A 19,852-nucleotide genomic window follows, 5' to 3' on the forward strand; every position below is an offset into this window, starting at 1 on the left:
AGAGCAAATATCTTGGATTATTGGGAGTAGCTGCATCAAACATTGCTGAGCTTGGGTATATGGTGAGAAGGTTATGGGAGACATAACTGAATCGTTTCCAGAGTGCTCCTGTCTCAGAGGGGTCAGTTGTCTTGGAAACTTTTTAGCTTGGAATCTGTCTGCTGCAATGGCAGGGCAGGGTTGGGTGCTGCCTGGCATTTCTTGCAGGCAATTCACACGTTTCAAGTGTCAGCTCCAGTCAGGGAAGAATCTCTTGGCCCTTAATTTGCTTCTTGTGTGTGTTTGTGTGTTGGCAGATAACGTTGTGTTTGGGAGGCTGGTTTATTGGGGAATTTCACTGGTGCCCAAGGGGGTGAGGAACTGCGGCTGGGAACAGCCTGGGGGTGATGTAAAAGCCTGAGGTGCCACCCCGCTCCCACCAGTGCTTTTTCTCTACTGTCTCTGCATGGTGACACATGCTTCAGGGGTAAACGGGTATTTTCAGAACACAGCATCTCGGCAAGATGTATTTCAGGCTACCTTGTAAATTCTGAAAACATCTACCATGTTTGTTAAATTGACTTCCCTGCAACAAATATCCCAGATTACAGTTTACAGTTATTGCCAGCATTTTCACTGGCTAAAAAGTAGTATTTGTGGAGAGGTTTTTACTAGTTTTTAATCAAAATATACAAAGCAAAAATTTGCTTTGTATATTTTGATTAAATATACAAAGCAAATTCTTCTCACAGAATGGTAAGCTTTTTTAACTCTTAGATAGTTGTGTAATCAATATCTATCCTTTTCCAATCCATCCTTTTATGTTTTCTTTTATGTTAGTTAGTTATGTTGCTTTTTTTAATGAATCCCTTTGAGATAGTTTTTTTCTCTTTCTGATGACGTCAGATTATCAACCTCTAACATTTACCTGGAATAAGTAATTATTTAAAGAATGCAAAAGAAAATATAGTAGCAGTGTAATACGGTGACAGTCATAGCCATTTTTATATTTTCAAGTACTGTTTTTACTACGGTTGCTTGATTTGCATTTTGAAATACCTAAGGGAGCAGTGTGGTGCAAAGAAATGAGGGGTCATTGGTTTCTGAGAGAGTGGTGTTGATGTAGGTCACCTGATGGTCACACACTTGGAATTAAAGACCAGTACATCTCTTTATGGTAGGTAAATCCAAGAATGTCCTACAAGCAGGTACACATGAGTAAGTGTATTGTGTAGCCTAAACTGATGTAGCATCATTTTTTCAAATGAGGCTATCACCTGATGAAGAGAGATATTTTTAGCAGGGTTGGAAGGATACTATGCAAAGAAGAGGGTGGTGAGGATATTCATTCCTAGTTTTGGAATGGGTCTTAGCAGCCATGTCCTCATTTTGGATCTGGACATGCATACATGTTGTCCTTGTGTCACTTTCCCAATTTAGCTTCCTTTTTCCTGTTTACTATTGCTCTGCATACTGCAGAGCCAGAACTTCACCCAGGAGCAGAGAGTGTTATTTTTGTTGTAGCTGCTGTGTAAAGTTAGATTGCAGGTATTTTAACACCAGCTTTCCTTTATTTTAACATCAGCTTTCCTTTTGTGCTCTTGCTCAAGAAGCTGGGATAGCTGAGCTGCCCTTTCCTGACATTCTCAGAATGTACATTTTGGACTACTTACTAAAGCATTTTTTTCCCAGTCAGTCTGAAAGATCTCAAGCTTGTATGCACAGAAAATATCTTTGTAGTCTTAATTCAGATATTCAGTCTACATTAAGAAACTGGTTTAAATAGAGTTTCAATCCAGAAAGGTATCCTTTGAGGAGCCATGATACCATTAGCTTCAAAGAAAAGCTAATATGTATGGCTACATATTGTGTGAGATATGAAGATTTCTCACTGCAGAAGCAGAATGCTCTATTTGAGTCTGGGTTTTCCTTAAAATGTCAATTGAAGATTTTGTTTTCATGTCTTCTAGGACTAATTAAAGATTCTGATGATATATCCAATCTCATGAGCCCTAAATTTTTCATTTCTGCTGAAAAAGATTACTTCATTCCCCTTTATCAAATATGCTAATAACCTCCATCATCTTTGAATTTTGCATGTTTAGTTTCCATCCTAAACTGTGAGTTAAAACTCAGCCTCCTAAGAGTGCTTGAAGATCAAAAAATAAACAAGTAGAAAAATGGAACTAGACATGGAAGGGCTAATGTAACCTAGGCAAAGAATGGAATATATATATATATGAGTCTCTTTCTTTTGTAAAATTATGGTTACTAACCCAACTAAATAAGTTTTATCAAAACTCCACTGCTGTTATGGAGTAATCTACTCAGAGACCTATCCTTTGCTGTATGACATTTTTTCTGTTGGTCCTAGGAATCCATAAACCATGTAGGATGTGATGAATTGCATCCATATGTGTCTATTCAAGGCTTTTTGTTCAGTTGCAGTATATGTGGCACTATCAAATATTTCACATATAGGAAATACCTTTGTTATGTCCATGTCTTTGCAATTGGGAGGCCTCCTTTTAACAAATTTTCTAGAATTTGACTGCAAAGGTGGGTGTCACTCTTTAACATACTTTGAAATACTGGCCAGTTCCTTGAGATTCATATGAATGCTTGAAGTTAGAATAATGGTAAATTAATCTGTATATTATGACCCTTGGTCACCTATGTTACAGATAAATCACAAGCCCAAAATTTAGGAACACAAACACATTGTTTGGTGAAGCTCATATAGAGAGATGGTGAGAGAAGCTTTTTTGGACTTGTAGCCTAGTGGCAGACCTGTATTTAGCAGGTGATATTTGTGGCTGAGGTTATTCAGAGGGGATTCTACTTTCTTGGATTACCTGTGGCTCTGCAAAACACCATAGACTCCTAAACTGCTCAGTTTAGGAATTGAAGTGTGCAATGCAATGTGCAGACAGGACATTTTAATGTGAGGCTTACAGCCATGGCTCTGCCTGAAGAAGAAATCTCACATTTCAAAAACAATCCGTGTTTTTGCCTGATGTATCTTGTTCCTTAGTTTTTCTGTCACTGATATGACAAAATTCTCCATGTTGCATCAGCTCAAGATCGCATCCACCTCAGCAGCCATCCTCCATTTGTGGCCAGCAGTAGGGAATATCTCCCCTTGCTAAACATCCTGACAACCTGTGCTCAGGGCGATTTCTGAGATAGAAATTTCTAATGCCACTCCTGCAACTGTGTCAAGTGGCCACTGGTGGACCAAGAGTCTGTGGATTTGCCAGACCCTTTTGGAACTTGCTTGAACTGCTGAGCTCTAGCACACCTTGTTACAGTGACTTCCATGGTTTAATTATGACTCATAATTAAAGAGGGAGAAAGGCTTGTGATCATTAGTTTAAAGCCAGCGGCCTCATCAGGTGCTGGTACTTGTAAAGCTGTAAGAAAACCAAACATGAGTGTGTGTCCCTTTTCACTTTACCAGCGCTACAGATAAAGATTGTATGCCATTTAAATGGGGAGAAAATGTAGTTTAGGGAAGACTTAATTTTTACTAATGACAGTCTCTCAAATTAAATATACTGTCAGAGAAATATTTACTGTGGCGTCTCTCATGTAAAGATAGGCAACAGTACTAATGACCTCTATTTTTTTTAATGGGAATGTAAAGATTTCCCTCCTTTACATGCTGCTAATGGCCCTCCATCTTCCCCACGGGGAGGTCTTCAGAGAATTCTGCCCTGAAACTGCTGATTAACTGTTGATTTCCCTCTGACACCACCTATGTGTAATAATATAACCCCAATGTGTCCTGGGTGATACAGCTGTCATAACACATATTTTCCAGGAGAAGAATGCATAAGTCTGGAAGTGTATTGTGCCTTAATTACCCCAGTGTCAACTTGGATAACTCCACATTAATGGTGTTCCATTAGTGTTAGAAGGTTAGTTAATGTGGGAGAGGACGATCAGGACATCTATTTAGAGAACAGCAGTCATTCATAAATTCTGGAACGGCATGTGAACTGCAACACTAACATGTGACTAAGCAAAAAGGAAAAAAACCAAACTGACATGCAGTATTTTCATGAAATGAAAGGGTAGATAGCTACCGAGCCATATTATCATAGTTATTTTATAAATCTGTATTTTATATATGTGTATTATATACATATGTGTGTATTTTATATATATATATATATATATAAAATATATATTATTAAAGTTACTACAAGTACAGCCAAATCTTCATGACCAAGAGGTAAGACCCCGAGTAAGAGCTGGAAATGTGAGATCTGAAAGAGGCACGTGTTCACAGTGTGAAGTCCAGCCAAATGCATGTACAGAGATCATGGGTGCATTGAAGTTTTGACTTCTAAGTGAAAAATCAGCATGGATTGACGATATGAAAATATGGAATATGAAAGGAATATGAAACAACATGAAATCAAATTAAAAGCAGTTTAGTTCCCAAAGTTTCATGTTAATATTAAGGTAAAGGGGAATAGTCTTACATATAAAGAAATATTTCTAGGACCACATGAGTAAGAAAGTGGAAATGTGGTTAAACAGCTCAAATGGAGTGAAGGTTCTGCAAGCATTGCTACCATTTTTATTTTCTAGGAATGATGAAAGCTTACAACTGTCCTCTCATATATTTGACTGCTCTTCTCTAAAGTTGATATGGAGCAGCTATGTCCTCGTGTGCTATAATTTACAGCACAAAAGTGGGAAGAGCCAAAAACCTAAAACAAAAGGGCTGGGTTTTGAGCCTTATGACTTTGCTCTGGAATTCTTGGATAGGCCTTTTCCCATTTGTTTAGCATTATTTCAGAGATTGCAAACAACGAGCAGTAACAAAGTTACTTAGCATATGAGCAAACAGCTTATGTATGAGGACTAAACGAAGACAAAAGTGTGGTAGACTAGCATGCATTTAGTCTGCTTTATAGATGCACCTCTGAGCAAAGAGGGAATTTTGAGATAATAGAATTTATATCAAAAATTAATATATTTAATATAACTATTAGACACTATTATAAGTATTCGTAAAATTATATATATAATTATATAAACAACAATATTATATGAATAATAATTGCATATTACCATAAATATTCTATATAATATAATATATTTAACTGAAGGTCGTCTGAAAAAAATCCTAATAATCCCATAAAAAGAAAATCAGGAGAATGGGGAGGTCAAACAGAGACTAAAAATGAAAAAGGAAAAAAAAGCATAAAATATACTGTGATAGAATAAAAATGCCTGTATTTTAAATATTTATTGTATAGCATGGAGGTACAGCAATCTAGAAAGCTATTACTTTCTTACATGCTACTTATTTTCATTCTGAAGGGGAAATATTTTTCCTGTAGCGTACAAGCTTTGTCTAGTGTAGAGCTTTGCAATGACATCTCTACTTCACTGCCTCACCGCGGTGACTTTAAATATGCCTTTTACCCACGGATGAACAACCTAAGGAACCAGCTATGCCAACGTCGTGTTAAAAAAAAAAAAAAAAAAAAAAAAAAAAAAAAAAAGGTGGTTTTTTTCCTACATGGATTGTTCAGCTAAATCAACATGTTTTCGATGCTGAAAGAAAAAGCCCTCCAGGGGTGAATACCATTCCGTGTTAGCTCAGGCGGCTTGGCACTCATCTACCGCGGCTCCTCACGGCAGCACCCCCCGCCTGCGGCGGCAGTGAAATGCACGGCTTTAAAAAGCGCGGCCTTCGTCACTCCGCAGCCACAAAGATAAAGGCAGGGACTTATGTAACTCTCTTCTGAAGGAACCTGATCCTTGCACTCGCCCCTTTCGTTCCGTGGGTTCGCGCCGTAACCATCCACGCCGAGCTCCCGCATCCTGCTCCTGCCCCGCACACGTGCCGTGCTCCAGGTACGTGTGGGTGCGTCCGGCTTTCCTTTAAACTCATCCCTTGTTTTTTCCCCAGAAACGTAGAACAAATGCTTGCGAGGCGTGACTCAGCACGTTCGAGAGTTTTTTTTTTTTTTTTTTTTTTTTTTTTTTTTTTTTTTTTTTTTTTTTTTTTTTTTCTCCCCGGGCAGAATGCAAGCTCATTTAAAGAAATTGAGTGTGGGTTGGTTTAGTTGTGGTTTTGTTGTTGTTGTTTTCTTTTTTTTTTTTTTTCCTTTTATTTTCCCTGCAGAGGTGGGGAAGACCTCTGAGGAGGAAGACTCAGGAGAGTGTGTTGAAAGTGATGGTGCCACACAGCGGTATCTTTATATTTTTACTGGCTGTAGGTTCAACTATCTGAAAATTAATTCTTGTTTGGTCTTCCAATAAACTCTCAAGTGCTTGCGGGTGGAAATGGTGGCACACCAAAGCTGTGGGTTTTCAGATCCTCCTAAAATAATAGCTTTGATAAATGTAAGAGGGGGAAATTAACTCTTAAGGTGACGTTTCTATAGCATCTGAGGAATGGAAAAAAAATGCTGTTTGTATGTATTACAGCAGATGCAGAAACAGTGAAGTGCCTGAACTGATCTGCAAAAATGAAATCTGGTATCTGCAATCTAGCCCTGGAGATACTGCTTGGGTCATTCTAAATTTTAAAGTCTGCAGATCCAAGATATATTGGCCTCTAGAATTCTGTCCAATTTTTCTGGCTGCCAAGTTGTTTGTTGGCTTTCCTAAAGCTATCCCTTTACTGCAACAAGTCTTGAAGTCCCACTTGTCCAGGGACAGTTCAGTAATTTGCTTTTTCCTATTTCTCTCTGTATTTTTGGCACAGTCAATTTGGAAGATCCTTGTTTCATTACTAGCAAAGTTTCTATGGTAACACACATGATTTATCTGTAGAGAGCTTGGGCCAAGCTTTATCTAAATTCTTTCCATCTTCTTGAATCATTTGTAGATGCTCTGTGAATATTCAAAGGAGGTATTCAGGTCTGTTCACTCAGTTGCTTAACCTAAGCTTGATGTCAGAAAATCATTAACTTGAATCTAAGGAGCTACATACAGGAGTGCTAAATTCTCCTGGTACTTTTTGACCTTTGTGAATTACTTGTTTATTTTCATTTAAGCAATAGTTTGAAAAAAATTAACCATACCCTATTCTTATCTTCTTGATAAAAGATTTGGCCTGACTTTAAGATTTTGTTTTTTTATGTTCAGTTTCCTTTTTTGTTCCTGTCTTGGAGTTTTAATGCATTCTTTATTTAATATTAAAGAAATACCATTTTATACTCTGACTTGTGCTGGTGCATTTTTCTTGGCATCTTTCTTAAGTGTCCTTCTTCAAAAGTCTGCAATATCTGAAGCTAAAGCTGTTTAGAAAAAAGGTTTATTGACACTGAAAGTTTCAGTTATGTAATATTTTAAGTCGCTGGATGAAAATATAATGCTTAACCTATGTGTAATTGTATCGTACTACACAGTAGCTATTGGTTTTTTCTTTCAAAATACTGTCTCTTTGCTGTCTACTAAAGAAAGCTATGCATTCTTGACAGGAAATACACATGATGAAGAGTGGAAGGACTGGCTTCATCACTATGTAAATAGTTTGTGATGGTTGCCCTGCTGCTTGCTCATAACTTTATTTCTATTGTACTACTCACTGTAGGCCATGGAAATCCTCACATGTATCAGATCCCTGCTTATTTATGTTAAATAACCCAATGGGCTTATTAACTAATGCATCATTTTAGACCAAAGAGTAATGAGCATGTTCATCCTGTTACTGTAGTGATTGAAAAATTCAGTATTGCTGTTTTCTGCCGTTTCTCAGTGTGGCATGCTCTGGCATTTGCTACTGAATCTTTTTTGTTCTTCAGTAGCAGACATGGCCAATGAATCGAGGCCCTGCCCATGTGATATTGGAGACAAGTTCGACTATGGAGGCCGTGGGCAGGAGGTGCAGGTTGGGCACATCAAGGCGTATGTCAGCAAACCTTCCGCCGGCACCGACAAAGCTGTGATTGTGATTCACGATATATTTGGATGGCAGCTCCCAAACACCAGATACATTGCTGATATGCTAACAACCAATGGATACATGTAAGAAAGTGTCTTTTGTCTTTTCAGAGTGTCTTTTCAATAAGAAAGTTTGTTGAACCGTTCTCTTTTATCATATAAACTATACAAACACAAATAATTTCACAGTCTTTCTTTACTCCTTTCTCCAAGGAGCTTTCTGGTAAAACAGTGAAAGCAGTTTAAAATAATTGAGTAGTCTTACCACAGTGAGTTAGTAGGTAAGCACAGGAAGTAGGAAGAAGAGAGAGGAAACTCAAAAATTTTCTTATTCTGCGTTTTTCATCCTCCATGAGCCTGAAGCAGCCTGCTTCCTCCTTTCCTCAGTACAACTTGACTGATATGGTAAAAATTCCAAAGAAGCTGAAGGTCTTTCTGTGAAGGGAAAGTGTACTAGCTTGTGCCAGATAGCGAAACAAATTCTCAAATATGTGAAAAGCATTTTGAGTATCCTCTTTCCTGCTTTACTGAGTTACTGTTCCTTCTAGGCTAAATATATGTACCGTGTAAATTCTAGTTTCTTTGGTTTGGTTTTGGATTTCTTTTTTTAAGTTTGGTGGGAAACCACCAAGGATTTTCAGTTACAGCTAGCTAAATATCAAATTAAGAAATGAATTTTAACAGGGCAAAATGTAACTGGAAATTATACTAAGTCTTCTTATTAGATGTAGAAATTCATTGAGGGTTACTGGTATAATGCTTTGGTGTGGGTTAAGTATTATGCATTCACCAAAATGAATTTGTTGTGTAGTACATACGGTCTTCCATTTAATCCTTTTCCAGTATTATTTCATGGACATAAAATATTTTGATTTTTCTTGCAGAGCCATCTGCCCTGATTTTTTTGTGGGACAAGAGGCCTGGAAACCTTCTAATGACTGGGCAACTTTCAATGACTGGGTGAAAACACGAGATGCTGGCAAAATAGACAAGTACAGCCATTGTTCCTTGTCCACAGAGGGGACATCCATATTTCGTAGGAATTTTTGCCTCAGTTAAAAAGGAAAATTAGATCCTAGATTATTAGTGGGTCAAATATAGCTGGATGTCCACAAATGGAAATGTCATGCGGCTCATGGGACAAGCTCATGGTTATGTGAATGGTGCTTTAAGGATAAAAGTAGAAATTTGAAGAATAAAAGTGCCCAGTGTTTGTCTGTACAGGAATTAGAAGCAAAGTGAATAACTCAAAAGAAAAGAATCAGCAAAGGCTAGAAAATGCTGCTCACTCTGGCCACTTCGATCCCTCAGGAAGGCACAAAATCCATGGATTTTAATAGGGAGCAAATGCAATCACTGTGTAATAAGGGAACATTTCTTCTGCTCCCCATCAGATCACAGATATTTCAAAGCATACTGCTTTCCCACTTTTCTGTGTTTTTCCCATTTTTATCTGACACAGAGCTTGATTGCATAAAGTAACTGCTGATTTAGAAAAAAAACACTTCAAAATTTGCTTCCACAACTTTATAAAATATTTGTCATCTTTGTGAGATATGCTTTGCATGTAAGTCACATTTGTGACAACAGGATGTTCTTGACTGGCTGTCTCAAACTTTTATTTGTGTTAGCCTTTATGATAACTACGGCTATTTATGAAATTAATTGGACTGCTGTTGATAAAATTACCTCATGTCCTAGTAACAATGATCTAGGAAGACTGATTTTCTCCTTTGTCTTCTCCCCTGGGGTTTGTTTTGTATTTTAGAAATGAATAATAGTAAAGTAGTGTTGTGGGTTGACCCCTGGCAGCAGCAAACAACCTGGACTACCACTCACTCGCTCCCACAAGAGGAATAGGGGAGGGAATAAGGGAAACAAAGGAAGAAAACTCATGGGTTGAGATAAAGGCAATTTGATAAGTAAGGGAAAGAGAGAAAACAGGAGTGATGCAAAGACAGTCACTCCATCCCAGAAGCAGACTGATGCTCACTTAGTCTCTGGGCAGCAGCCAAGGAGGCCAGAGAAACAGGACTAGAGCCTTAATTCACTTTCATTTGCATGTCTCAGAGAAGTTGATGTCGTCCTCAAGTATCTAAAAGACCAGTGTGGTGCGAAGAAGATTGGTGCAATTGGATTTTGCTGGGGTGGAGCAGCAGTGCAACATCTCATGCTGAAAAATCCTCATTTAAAGACAGGAGTATCCCTCTATGGTAAGCCTGCAATACCTGCTGCATTCTGGACAGAATACCAGTGCAGGAAGCAATTCCACAGGGCTATTGCTGTAACAAAATTCAGTGTGACATCTAGTGGAGCAAGTCGATTTTATTATAAATAATCTATATATGATTTGATTTTGCATACTCACATTTTTACACTTAAGACCTACCAGTACCCAGTAAGATCTATGTATTTTAAAGAGTGGCATGACCAGGATCACATCCATGAATGTAGTGGCACATGCTATGGCCTCATTGTGGCTGAGCTTCCTCTTGGCTGGCAATTACAAAAGGGCTCCTAGGCACATCTTTTACATCTTTTAGGCAGTGGTCCCTCGCTACAAATAGGAGCCATTTTTAACTCTCTGTTTTAACCCTGTACTCTCAGACATTACTCAGTGCATCTATGCTGCCTTTGATATGTTTGTTATTAACCTCTGCACTTCTACAGAGCCCAGACCAACTTATATTACTTAGAGCTGAAAGCAAATTAAAGGTATTTTTCAAGAAAGATTATTGGGATTGTTTTCCTGCACTGATATGTTGATCAGTTGAGTCAATTCAACAGTATTACTCGTTAATATTTTACTTTTTTGTTGTAATAATCTCAGGAATGAAAAGAGTAGCCAGGGTGGCAACTGGTTAGTTCTATTGTAACTTTTATTCATATATATTTGAATAGTCAAAATTACAATGTCAATTTCTCATGGAATCATATCAGTATAAATGTATGTACAGTGAAATCATAACCATGTATGTAGAATGATTAATATTTACAGTTATCTTAAAAATGGTCTTCCCAACCCAGGGGTGAGCAGTTTCAAAGTGTCTATCTCTCACAGAATCCTGTCTTTGACAGTGGTCAGAAGCAGTTGCTAAAAGCAACCTTCAAAAATGGGGCAAGTGTACCAATTCTTCCCAGCTTTTTTCCCCCAGAACTGGTCCCTGGTTTCTTTTTTCATGGAAATGATGTTACGTTTGATGACATAGCAAACATTTCACAACAAAAGGGACTTTTAAAGAAAGTATGTTAAATTCCATTACAATCTGATCAGCCGTAACTGATGAAAATATCTCGAAGTTGCACTGTATAGATTTTGTAGTGTTTTAGCTACTTTAGGTAGCATAACTTATTGTATGTATGTTTTCCTCTTCCTTAGGAGTGATCAGCCGTTTTGAGGACAAACACAGTTTGCTGCATCCTACCTTCTTCATTTTCGGTGAGAAGGATGACATTATTCCATTGGAGCAGGTGAGTTTCCCATCACAGATATTTATCTTCTTAATAAGCTTTAAGCTTATTTTGTAATAAGCTTGTTTTGTAATTTGGTTTTTAATGAATACAAAGTAGAAATCTAATTTGCACTTTTCTTTCTCTTTCACTAACTCTTACAGTACTTGTACACAAATTTATGTTGTTTATTCCCAAATCAAAAAGTTTTACCATGACATTAAAAATATTTTCTCTTGCTGTTTGAAAATTAAGATGATTTTAATCAGTTCCTAGGAAAAAAGCAAGAATCCAAAGAAAGCCTTCTGACAATTTAAGATAGGAGAACCTTTTTATTGATACTAATGGTTCATAAAATTTGCCTGTTCCAATGGAATCACTTGTTGCAGGAGAATTAAAAGGATCCTGTGGCTGTCCTTTTCCTTTTTCCACTCTGTTGCAGAGATTCTCCTTTCCGTCCCTCTGTCAACAGCCTCTGTCAATGTCTCTGGAGCCTGAGTGGAGACTGATTGGAGAAAGATAATTATTTGCTAAGTAGATCAGAGGGCAATAAGTTTTTATTTAGTGATGTTGGCTTTAACTTCCCTAGCAAAAATTCCAGTCACTTTGAACTGCTGATTTTGTCTCTGCCCCTCCTCCCTCAACTCCAAATTAATTTGAACTCTTGCCCCATTTTATTTTATGTGAGGAATATCAGCAGCAACTCATACAATGGTCACTACATGATTACCTTCTCATGATGCTGAGCAGTAGGGTTTTTTTCTTTACAGGTATTAATAATAATCCATATCATATTTTTTTACATTTTATACAGTCACATGCTAGTATTTTACAGGGGAAAAAAAAAGCCTAGTTAAATAAAGGAAGTGAAGTAACAGAAATGCATTTAGGTATAACATTAGTAGAAGAGAAAATAGTGGCAAGGATAAATTCTATCTGTCTTTCAGAAAAGTAAAAATAAGGACAGTTTTGGAACTGTAAATATAGAACGTGTTAACTTTGTACTCAGCCAACATAGAATGTTCTGTGTTACAGGTCACCTCGCTGGAGCAGAAGCTTAAACAAAACTGTAAAGTTGATTATGAAGTTAAAATTTACCCTGGACAGACACATGGGTTCGTGCATCGCAAAAGAGAAGACATCAACCCTCAAGATAAACCTTATATTGAGGAAGGAAGAAAGGATATGATAAACTGGCTGAATAAATATCTTTAGGTTAAAATAATGCCAATAAACAAATCAATTGTTATAGGAAATCAGAAATAATACAGACTATATTGCTTAAAATATTTTTATAATCATAAAAACATTTTGTAAAACTCTTCTGCAATAACACTACTACTTACTTGCACTTACCTTCTAAGTAGGGGCTTAGAAATGGCTTTTCAAATGCTGAAAGTTATAAATGTAAAGGTTTTTAACACTGGTCTTGTATATCTTAAAATTTTTAGAATTTCATGTGGCATATTTTCTGGCACCTGAAAGTTTAATTTTTTTGTATCAGTGTCAACTTGACATAAAAATCATTGAAACTCTGCCCATGCTTGAGAAATTCTCTCCTTAAAGCAGTGTTTAGTGTTGTTTAGTTGTGAGATTTTCACCTCCAAGACTTTCAGCTTTTAGGTAAATATAGTTCTGAGTTGGAAGGCTGCGAGATTTTCTTGGAAACAGAATATCCTATTCAGAATTCATTAAAAGAGCTAGAAAAGAGAAGGGGAAAGAAAATGGAAAGAAATGTATGTGAACAGCAAGGGAGCTGCAAAAAGTTGGGAACCATGCCTGAAGTGAAGAGATTGGAGGAAATCACATAATTTCATTATTATCTTGATGCAAACGCTTCATCTCTAATGGTTTCACGCATCAATTTAAACCAACCTCCAACATTACCTCCTCATCTCCACAAATCTTTCCTTTATAATCAAATTTCACTTGGCTGTGATTTAACTGGGTATTGTTATTGATAACACACAGGCCATTCCTAGTGACTGGGGGAACATTACCCTGTTTCAGCTGCTTTGGACCCTCCCAGTGTAGTTCCCAGAAACCACGTGGTGAGGTCTTGCCTGTATTTGTGATGCTGAGGGAATAGATGTCGCTAAAATATTGTACTGAATGTTGCCCATTTTCCCCTCAGGGAAATATGTGTGAGCCCAGGGAGCTTTCACAGAATATTCCCTTTCAAGTTGCAGCCTCTCCATGGTTTCCATTGCCCCACAACATTTTTTCTTTTTGAGTTTGCTGCTGCCAGCCATGCCTGACAGCTCTCCCAGGAAGTCACATTCCCTCTGGCTGTTTCCTACCAGGGGGCCTTAAGAAGTCTGTAGCACGTGTCTGAACTCCACAGTGTCTCTTTGGAGTCTCTCACCTCAGGTCCCAAATCCTCAGCAGTGCTTCAACTATCCCTGCATTTCAACCCCCTTTTTCACATCACTCCTTCCCTTCTGCAATGCACTCTGTATGTCCCATGAGAAAATAGTTCTCTCTGCAGCACACTGGTTGATATTAAAGAAAATCTCCTATCTTTCAAAAAGATTTCATGTGGGCCTCTGAGGAAAAAATGCAAAATCTTCCTTTGTTCCTCGGTTCATGCTCTTGGTCACTGATTATTGTTGTTCTGTGGTTTGAGAAGACTGCATATTGTGTTTCCATCTTCCTGCTCAATGATTCCAGGAGAGATGAGCCTTGAGTTCTTACTGGGTCCAGCCAGTGTAGGGAAAGCCTCTTCCGGTCTGCAGGGCATTGTCACCATGACTCATCCTGGAAGAAATAGTCCCTCCACACTGGAGGGGAGAAGTTCCATGATGCCTCCCCTGATCCTGCCCTTGTGCTCAATCTGGGCAGATTCCCAGTGACTTATAGACAGAGAGAAGGGCCAGACAGTGACTTCTGTGCTTCTGCCAGTCCTGGCATGGTTCTGTTCTCATCAGGCAGAAGAGGAAAAGGAGAGAACTGCAGACACCTCCATGCACTGGTGTGGGCGCATCTGATGTGTGTGCCTGCCCAGCTCTAGGGAATGGGAACATAACAATGCACAAACCTTCCTGGAAGGAAGCAATGTAGGTTTGTGATTCAGCTAATCTGTAAAGTGTAAATTCAAATCCTAGCTCTGGATTCATGCCAAATTTATCACAGCTGCTATGAGAACAGAGAGAATGATGAAACTGAACTCTCTACAACTATTTTCTCCTGTGAATTTTAAATAAAAGAGCCCTGGTTCCTCTGAAGGTAATGTCTTGGTTGGCGAACCTGTCCAGCTTGGTTTTTTATGTGAATGAACAGATGTCTTAGGGAAAATAGGGCTAAGTGTTGCCAGATTTTCCCTGAGATGGGGAAAGACTGTAAAACTGAAGAGTATTTTGCCAAAATTAATTTTCTTTAGAGAATTCATAGTCTTTTGCTGTAGGACAGGTGTTACATTTTATTATATATTTGTTTTTATAGGAAAAAAACAAAATGGTGCATTGGAAAAGGTCATTGCCAGCAGCTCAAGGGAGCTTATTCTGCTCCTCTACTCTTCCTGGTGAGGTCACATCTGGAGTGCTGTGTCCAGTTCTGGACTCCTCTGTACAAAAGAGACATGGAGCCCCTGGAACAGGTTGCAGAGGGCAACAAAGATGATGGTGAGACTGGAACATCTCTCTTACAAGGAGAGGCTGTTCAGCCTCAAAGGGAGATGACAGAGGAGGACCTCATCAATGTCTGTCAGTATCTGAAGGGACCGGGTCAAGAGGAGAGAGCCAGGCTCTTTCTTGGTGGTGCCAAGCAATAGGACAAGAGGCAATGGGTGGAAAGTGATGCAAAGCAAGTTCCATCTAAATATGAGGAAGAACTTCTTTACTGTGCAGATGACCTTGGACTGGAGCAGACTTCCCAGAGAGGTTGTGGAGTCTCTGTCACTGAAGGTATTCCAGGACTGTCTGGATGCAGACCTCTGCAAGGAGCTCCAGGATAAATCTGCTTGAGCAAGGAGGTTGGACCAGATGACCCACTGTGGTCTCTGCCAAGCTTGCCAGTGATTCTGTGATTCTGTAAAATACACTATGTAAGATGAAAGACTCAGAAAACTCAATGCTGGCACAAGCGTTTTGAGACATCTGTTATATTTAATCAGCTTAATATTACACTGGCTTAACTTCTACTCCAGTTTGCTTACCTTTCTAACATGCTGAATGGGAGATTTTTTAATGGGTTTCAGTTAAATCTTTATGGCAAGAGCTTTTAATCCACAAAATGCCTCTTCACCTTTTTCTGCATTGTTCTCTGTCAAGTTCACTCTTTTTTTCCCCCTGTGGTATCTAAACAAGATAGCCACTTTTATTTTGTTAATTTTTCTCAGCCTCTTTGACTCCTAAATTGGAATGGGCTTTTAGTGCAGAGGCCATAGTCAGCAAAGACAAAGAAAAGCACTCCTGCTTCCATCACACCCCCCCTTCTGCCCCACCCCAGACATATTTATGTAGCAGTGCCAATATTCCCACAAAATAATGTGCACTCAGTCAGTATAAAAAAATGCTCTCCACCTTCTAGCCTAGAGGCAGGAGGGCATCTATGCTGTATGGTACATTATAAGAGACTGTGCACTTGCTTTAAAACGTGTCCCTCTGCACAGCGCCAACTGCACAAATGTGGGGATCAGCTCTTCCTCAGCTGCAACCTCTGACTCCAAGGAACTCTGCTGCTAGGTCTTGAAAGGGCTTTTGTCTTATTTTTTCTTCAAAGCAGGCCCTAGGGAAGGAGCTGAATGATTGCTATGCTGGATTAGTAAGGCTTCAGGGCTAGAAGCCTGACCAGAATTTGAACTTGATGGAATTTGGAGAATTGATGGAAGATGTGATTGAGATGACTACACCAATAAATTCAAGTCCAGCTCATCTGAATGCCTTGTTGTAACTCATTTTGGCCACATTCACAGGCTTACTAATTTTGCAATTTAGGACTGTAGTTGCCTACATAGGCTGTGATCAAACTGGCCTCCATACCTTTAACTAATGAGATTTCAGTGTGTTTTGCCACAAACCAGGAGTGGTAGCTTAGGCTCTAGAAAGGTGTACTGAGGGCACAATTTTTGAGGTAGGTTATTTTGCCACTGGGACACAAAACAATCTTGTTTCATTTTATTTGAGATAAGAAAAAATAAAGATAGATGCACTGAAAGCACTTTAGTTGGAGCTCCCATGGGAAGAGCAATAGGAATTTGGTACCTTCTTCCTCTTTATAGTTTCAGCAGGCTCCAGCACACTTTGCTTATTTTCTGTTTTCTCATGTTTGGCACTGAAGTTTATCAATGCCTAGTGAATAACAGAATGCTAAATTTCAGAAAGTGAGGAGTGGAATGGACTAATAAAACTCCAAAACAAAGTTCTCCTTTCAGACCATCAGTGGAGCAGATGGTGACACCTGTAGCAATACATTTCCTTCCCTTCCTGCCACTGCTGTATTAAGAGCTCGTGAGGAAATCTCACATCTGGGCTGGTAGTTTGCCCAGAACTTCAGCAAAGCTGCGCTAATGTTATTTGTTAAGGGGATTGCAAGTTATTCCAACTGCACTAATAAAATGTTCTTCAGTTTTACTTCCAGGTGTTGAGCTTATAGATTGTTGACAGTTTCTTTAAAGTTCTTTCTTTTTTTACCAGAATGTTTATATAATAAGGAAAGTCGCTAAGAAACTCTAGATGGCTGGCAAACCAAATAAAACCCCCATGTCCTTCAGTAAAGAAAAAAACCTTTCTTTTTCCTCTGACTCCTTTGAGCAAAAAGCAGAAGGCAATTTTTAGGCATGGGTATTTGCAAGAAGAAAGAGATGCAGGGGGAAGGGATAAGCTTGCATGTTGTATATATTTGCAAGAACTGTAGTTGCAGTGCTCTGTGATGGTGCTTTGGAGAGCAGTGAACTGTGAAAGCTCTCCCTGGCAGCAGTAGAGCTGTAGGGTAGGTTAGTATTGCAAGGTAAGTTGATCCTGTTGGATGACTTGAATAGGATGAGTACTTGTTCTTGTCCTGCCTTTCCCCTGTTTTCCTCACGCAGCTGGTTTAGCTTCAAAATCACTCAGAATTTTTCTTTCTGAGGCACAGATATACCCCGAGTGAAAATCAAAGGGACAGACTTGCCCATGGGTGTTATCTACTACAGATGAAACCAACTTCTGGCTCCATGGGCAAGGTAAAGTAGAGGTGGCCTCCTGTTCAGGGGTGTTCCTGATGTGTACAGGTTATATACCACACCTGTGTTTTCAGATGTGATAACCAGAAGAATGTTCTCTCTTTATAGTGGCACAACACAAATTGTGTAAGAAAAACTAAATAAATAAAACAGTGGCACTTTCTTCGCTGATATAACTGTGAAATCACATCGTTAAAATCCCTCTGAGCTGGAAAAATGGGAGTACTAATGTCATGCAGCAACATTATTTGTTGCTGCTCATTTCCAGCCCCCACTTTGCTGAAGCCCCTTTGCTATGCAACACCAAGGCAGAGGGCAGCACTGCTGTGCTTGAGCTGTTGCAAGCAACCATCAACCCGTTCTGCTCACAGCCTGAACTGAGCATAGCCTCATCAGATGGGTGCTTTGCTTAAACAGTCTTAGCAGATTATATCAGCTTGAAATCATTATTCATAGCAAAGTGAGACTGGGCTTGTAGTGCAGTGACTGGCAGCAAGGCTAGAGGCATAAAGTTCTGTCTTTTTTGCCTCTGCAAAACACTGCTGAGGCCCAGACTTAATTATTTGTCTGCATAACATCTCCTGCATGTTTGTCTCTTTTTGCAGATTAAATATCTGTGAGCAGCGACCTATGTCTACCTAAGTGACTCCAGGTACCTAAGTGACTCCATGTGGAGCAGCAGAGACCATAGAATAGGAAGAGTTTCAGGATCTTTCCAGTAGGCCCGGAAAGAAGGAAGCAGGAGTCTGATAAAGCTGGAACAGACAAAATGTGAAGTGCTACCTGGTGGGATGAAGAGGGAGTGCATAGCTGGCTGTGAAAAGGAAAAATGTTGGAGGTAACCACTGAAGAGATCAGAGAGTGGTGTTGGTTGATGAAAATCAGAGTTGTGGCAAAAGCAGAGTGTTCCAGAACTTCAATATGAAGCAAAAGTGACACTGTGAACAGGAGAAAAGGCAACCTGAGACTGACCCTTGAAGATCACTTCGTCCTCTGCTCCACTTCGTGACTTAAAAAACCAGGAATCAGCCCTGACTGAACATTATATAATGTTAGCAGAGATGTTTACAGAGATATCTGCATTAAATAAGAGGGTTTTTGTCTGCAAAAATCCAGCAGTACTAAGTGGAGGTAGAGCCTCTCTGTGGAGAGAGACAAAGGGAGATCTGCTTCAAAGGAGAGGCAGTGAGTCAGCACGGGAGAGACAAAGCAGGGGATATTTCTATCACTGGGTGCCCAAGAGATTTGAGGAGATAAACACTTCTTGCTGTCACTAAGCCTTTCTCCATCACACTGTGAGCAATGGCACTGTAGGAGACAGGTGGCCTTCTGTTGCTTCATGGCTGTTGCTGGGTGATTTGTAGATCGTATGCCAAAGCTCAAAGTTAAATTCTCAGGAATTGCTCAACCCAAGATAATGCCAGGAAGTGATCAGCAAAATTAAATTAATTAATTGATTCAATTAAGTAGTCAATTAATTAATTAATTAATTAACGATGGAAGTTACTCCTCAATAACACAGAAGCTTTTCAGGGAAAAAGTTCACCTGGAATTTTTTCTCACCCACCCCTTTCCCTTGCTGAGCCCCTGTTTCATTGCCTCTCCAAATGTACTTTTTCTGCTGGGCTGATGCCATGTGGTACATGCAAAGGGGGCTAAAGAGAAACATGTCAGGATGTTCTGGTAGAAAGTCAAGGTTAGCTATTCAAAGCAAGAGGTAAATCAGGAATGAACAAAGAGGAAGAGTTAATTATTTCTTTCTCCCACATAAATTTGGGAATGGTGAGTCTGAAGTCAAGAAAAGAGCTGGATAAGAAAGCAAAAGAAAGATATCTGTAGTTTCATGCTGTACCAGTAAGAGGGAGGTGAGGAGGGCTTGGCAAATCCCTGCAGGCTGATGGGGTGGAGAGGGTACCATTCCAAGACTTATTGCTGTCCAGCTGGCTCAGATTAATGGTGTTTGCTATTCCCATGATATCTCCGATAGCATCTGTCTGATGTACTAATGACAAGATGCTTCATTCACCACTCAAAAGAGGGATTAGGACTCAAATCACCATTCCAGCTTGTCACTCACCAAGGAATTAAAATCTTCTTTGAATATGGAATTTACTGACCCCGCGGGAGAGCCTAAGACTAAGAAAATGATGCTTTAAACATGAGATCACTGAAATAAAATAACTCATTAACTGGAGCGCGTTCATCTTTCCAAGCTGTGGTGGAGAGCCACTGGACAACATTACACAGGCACCACTCTCATGGTCCAGCCAGATCACCAGAAATACCCCAGACATTTCCTCCTCTGAAGAAATGGCAGAATATAGTGCAGGAACGCAAAGAGGTGGCTTT

The 19,852-nt window shown here is 39.3% G+C and overlaps 1 protein-coding gene across 2 annotated transcripts; it reads left to right on the forward strand.

Annotated features, from left to right (window-relative positions):
- Positions 1-5,516: 5,516 nt before the first annotated feature.
- Positions 5,517-12,880, forward strand: LOC136365877 (carboxymethylenebutenolidase homolog). 2 transcript variants are annotated; one of them, XM_066326554.1, is made up of 7 exons: positions 5,517-5,856; positions 7,431-7,474; positions 7,755-7,977; positions 8,778-8,885; positions 9,964-10,106; positions 11,273-11,364; positions 12,379-12,880. In XM_066326554.1, exons 3-7 carry the CDS (start codon positions 7,763-7,765, stop codon positions 12,556-12,558), a joined length of 738 nt encoding a protein of 245 aa, XP_066182651.1. In that variant the 5' UTR covers positions 5,517-5,856; positions 7,431-7,474; positions 7,755-7,762; the 3' UTR covers positions 12,559-12,880. The 2 variants fall into 2 exon arrangements, with proteins under 2 accessions (XP_066182651.1, XP_066182643.1); XM_066326546.1 differs by lacking the exon at positions 7,431-7,474 and having other exon boundaries at positions 5,518-5,856.
- The last annotated feature ends 6,972 nt before the right edge of the window (positions 12,881-19,852 follow it).

This window comes from Sylvia atricapilla, chromosome 1 (assembly GCF_009819655.1).
Source record: "Sylvia atricapilla isolate bSylAtr1 chromosome 1, bSylAtr1.pri, whole genome shotgun sequence".
Taxonomy (NCBI): domain Eukaryota; kingdom Metazoa; phylum Chordata; class Aves; order Passeriformes; family Sylviidae; genus Sylvia; species Sylvia atricapilla.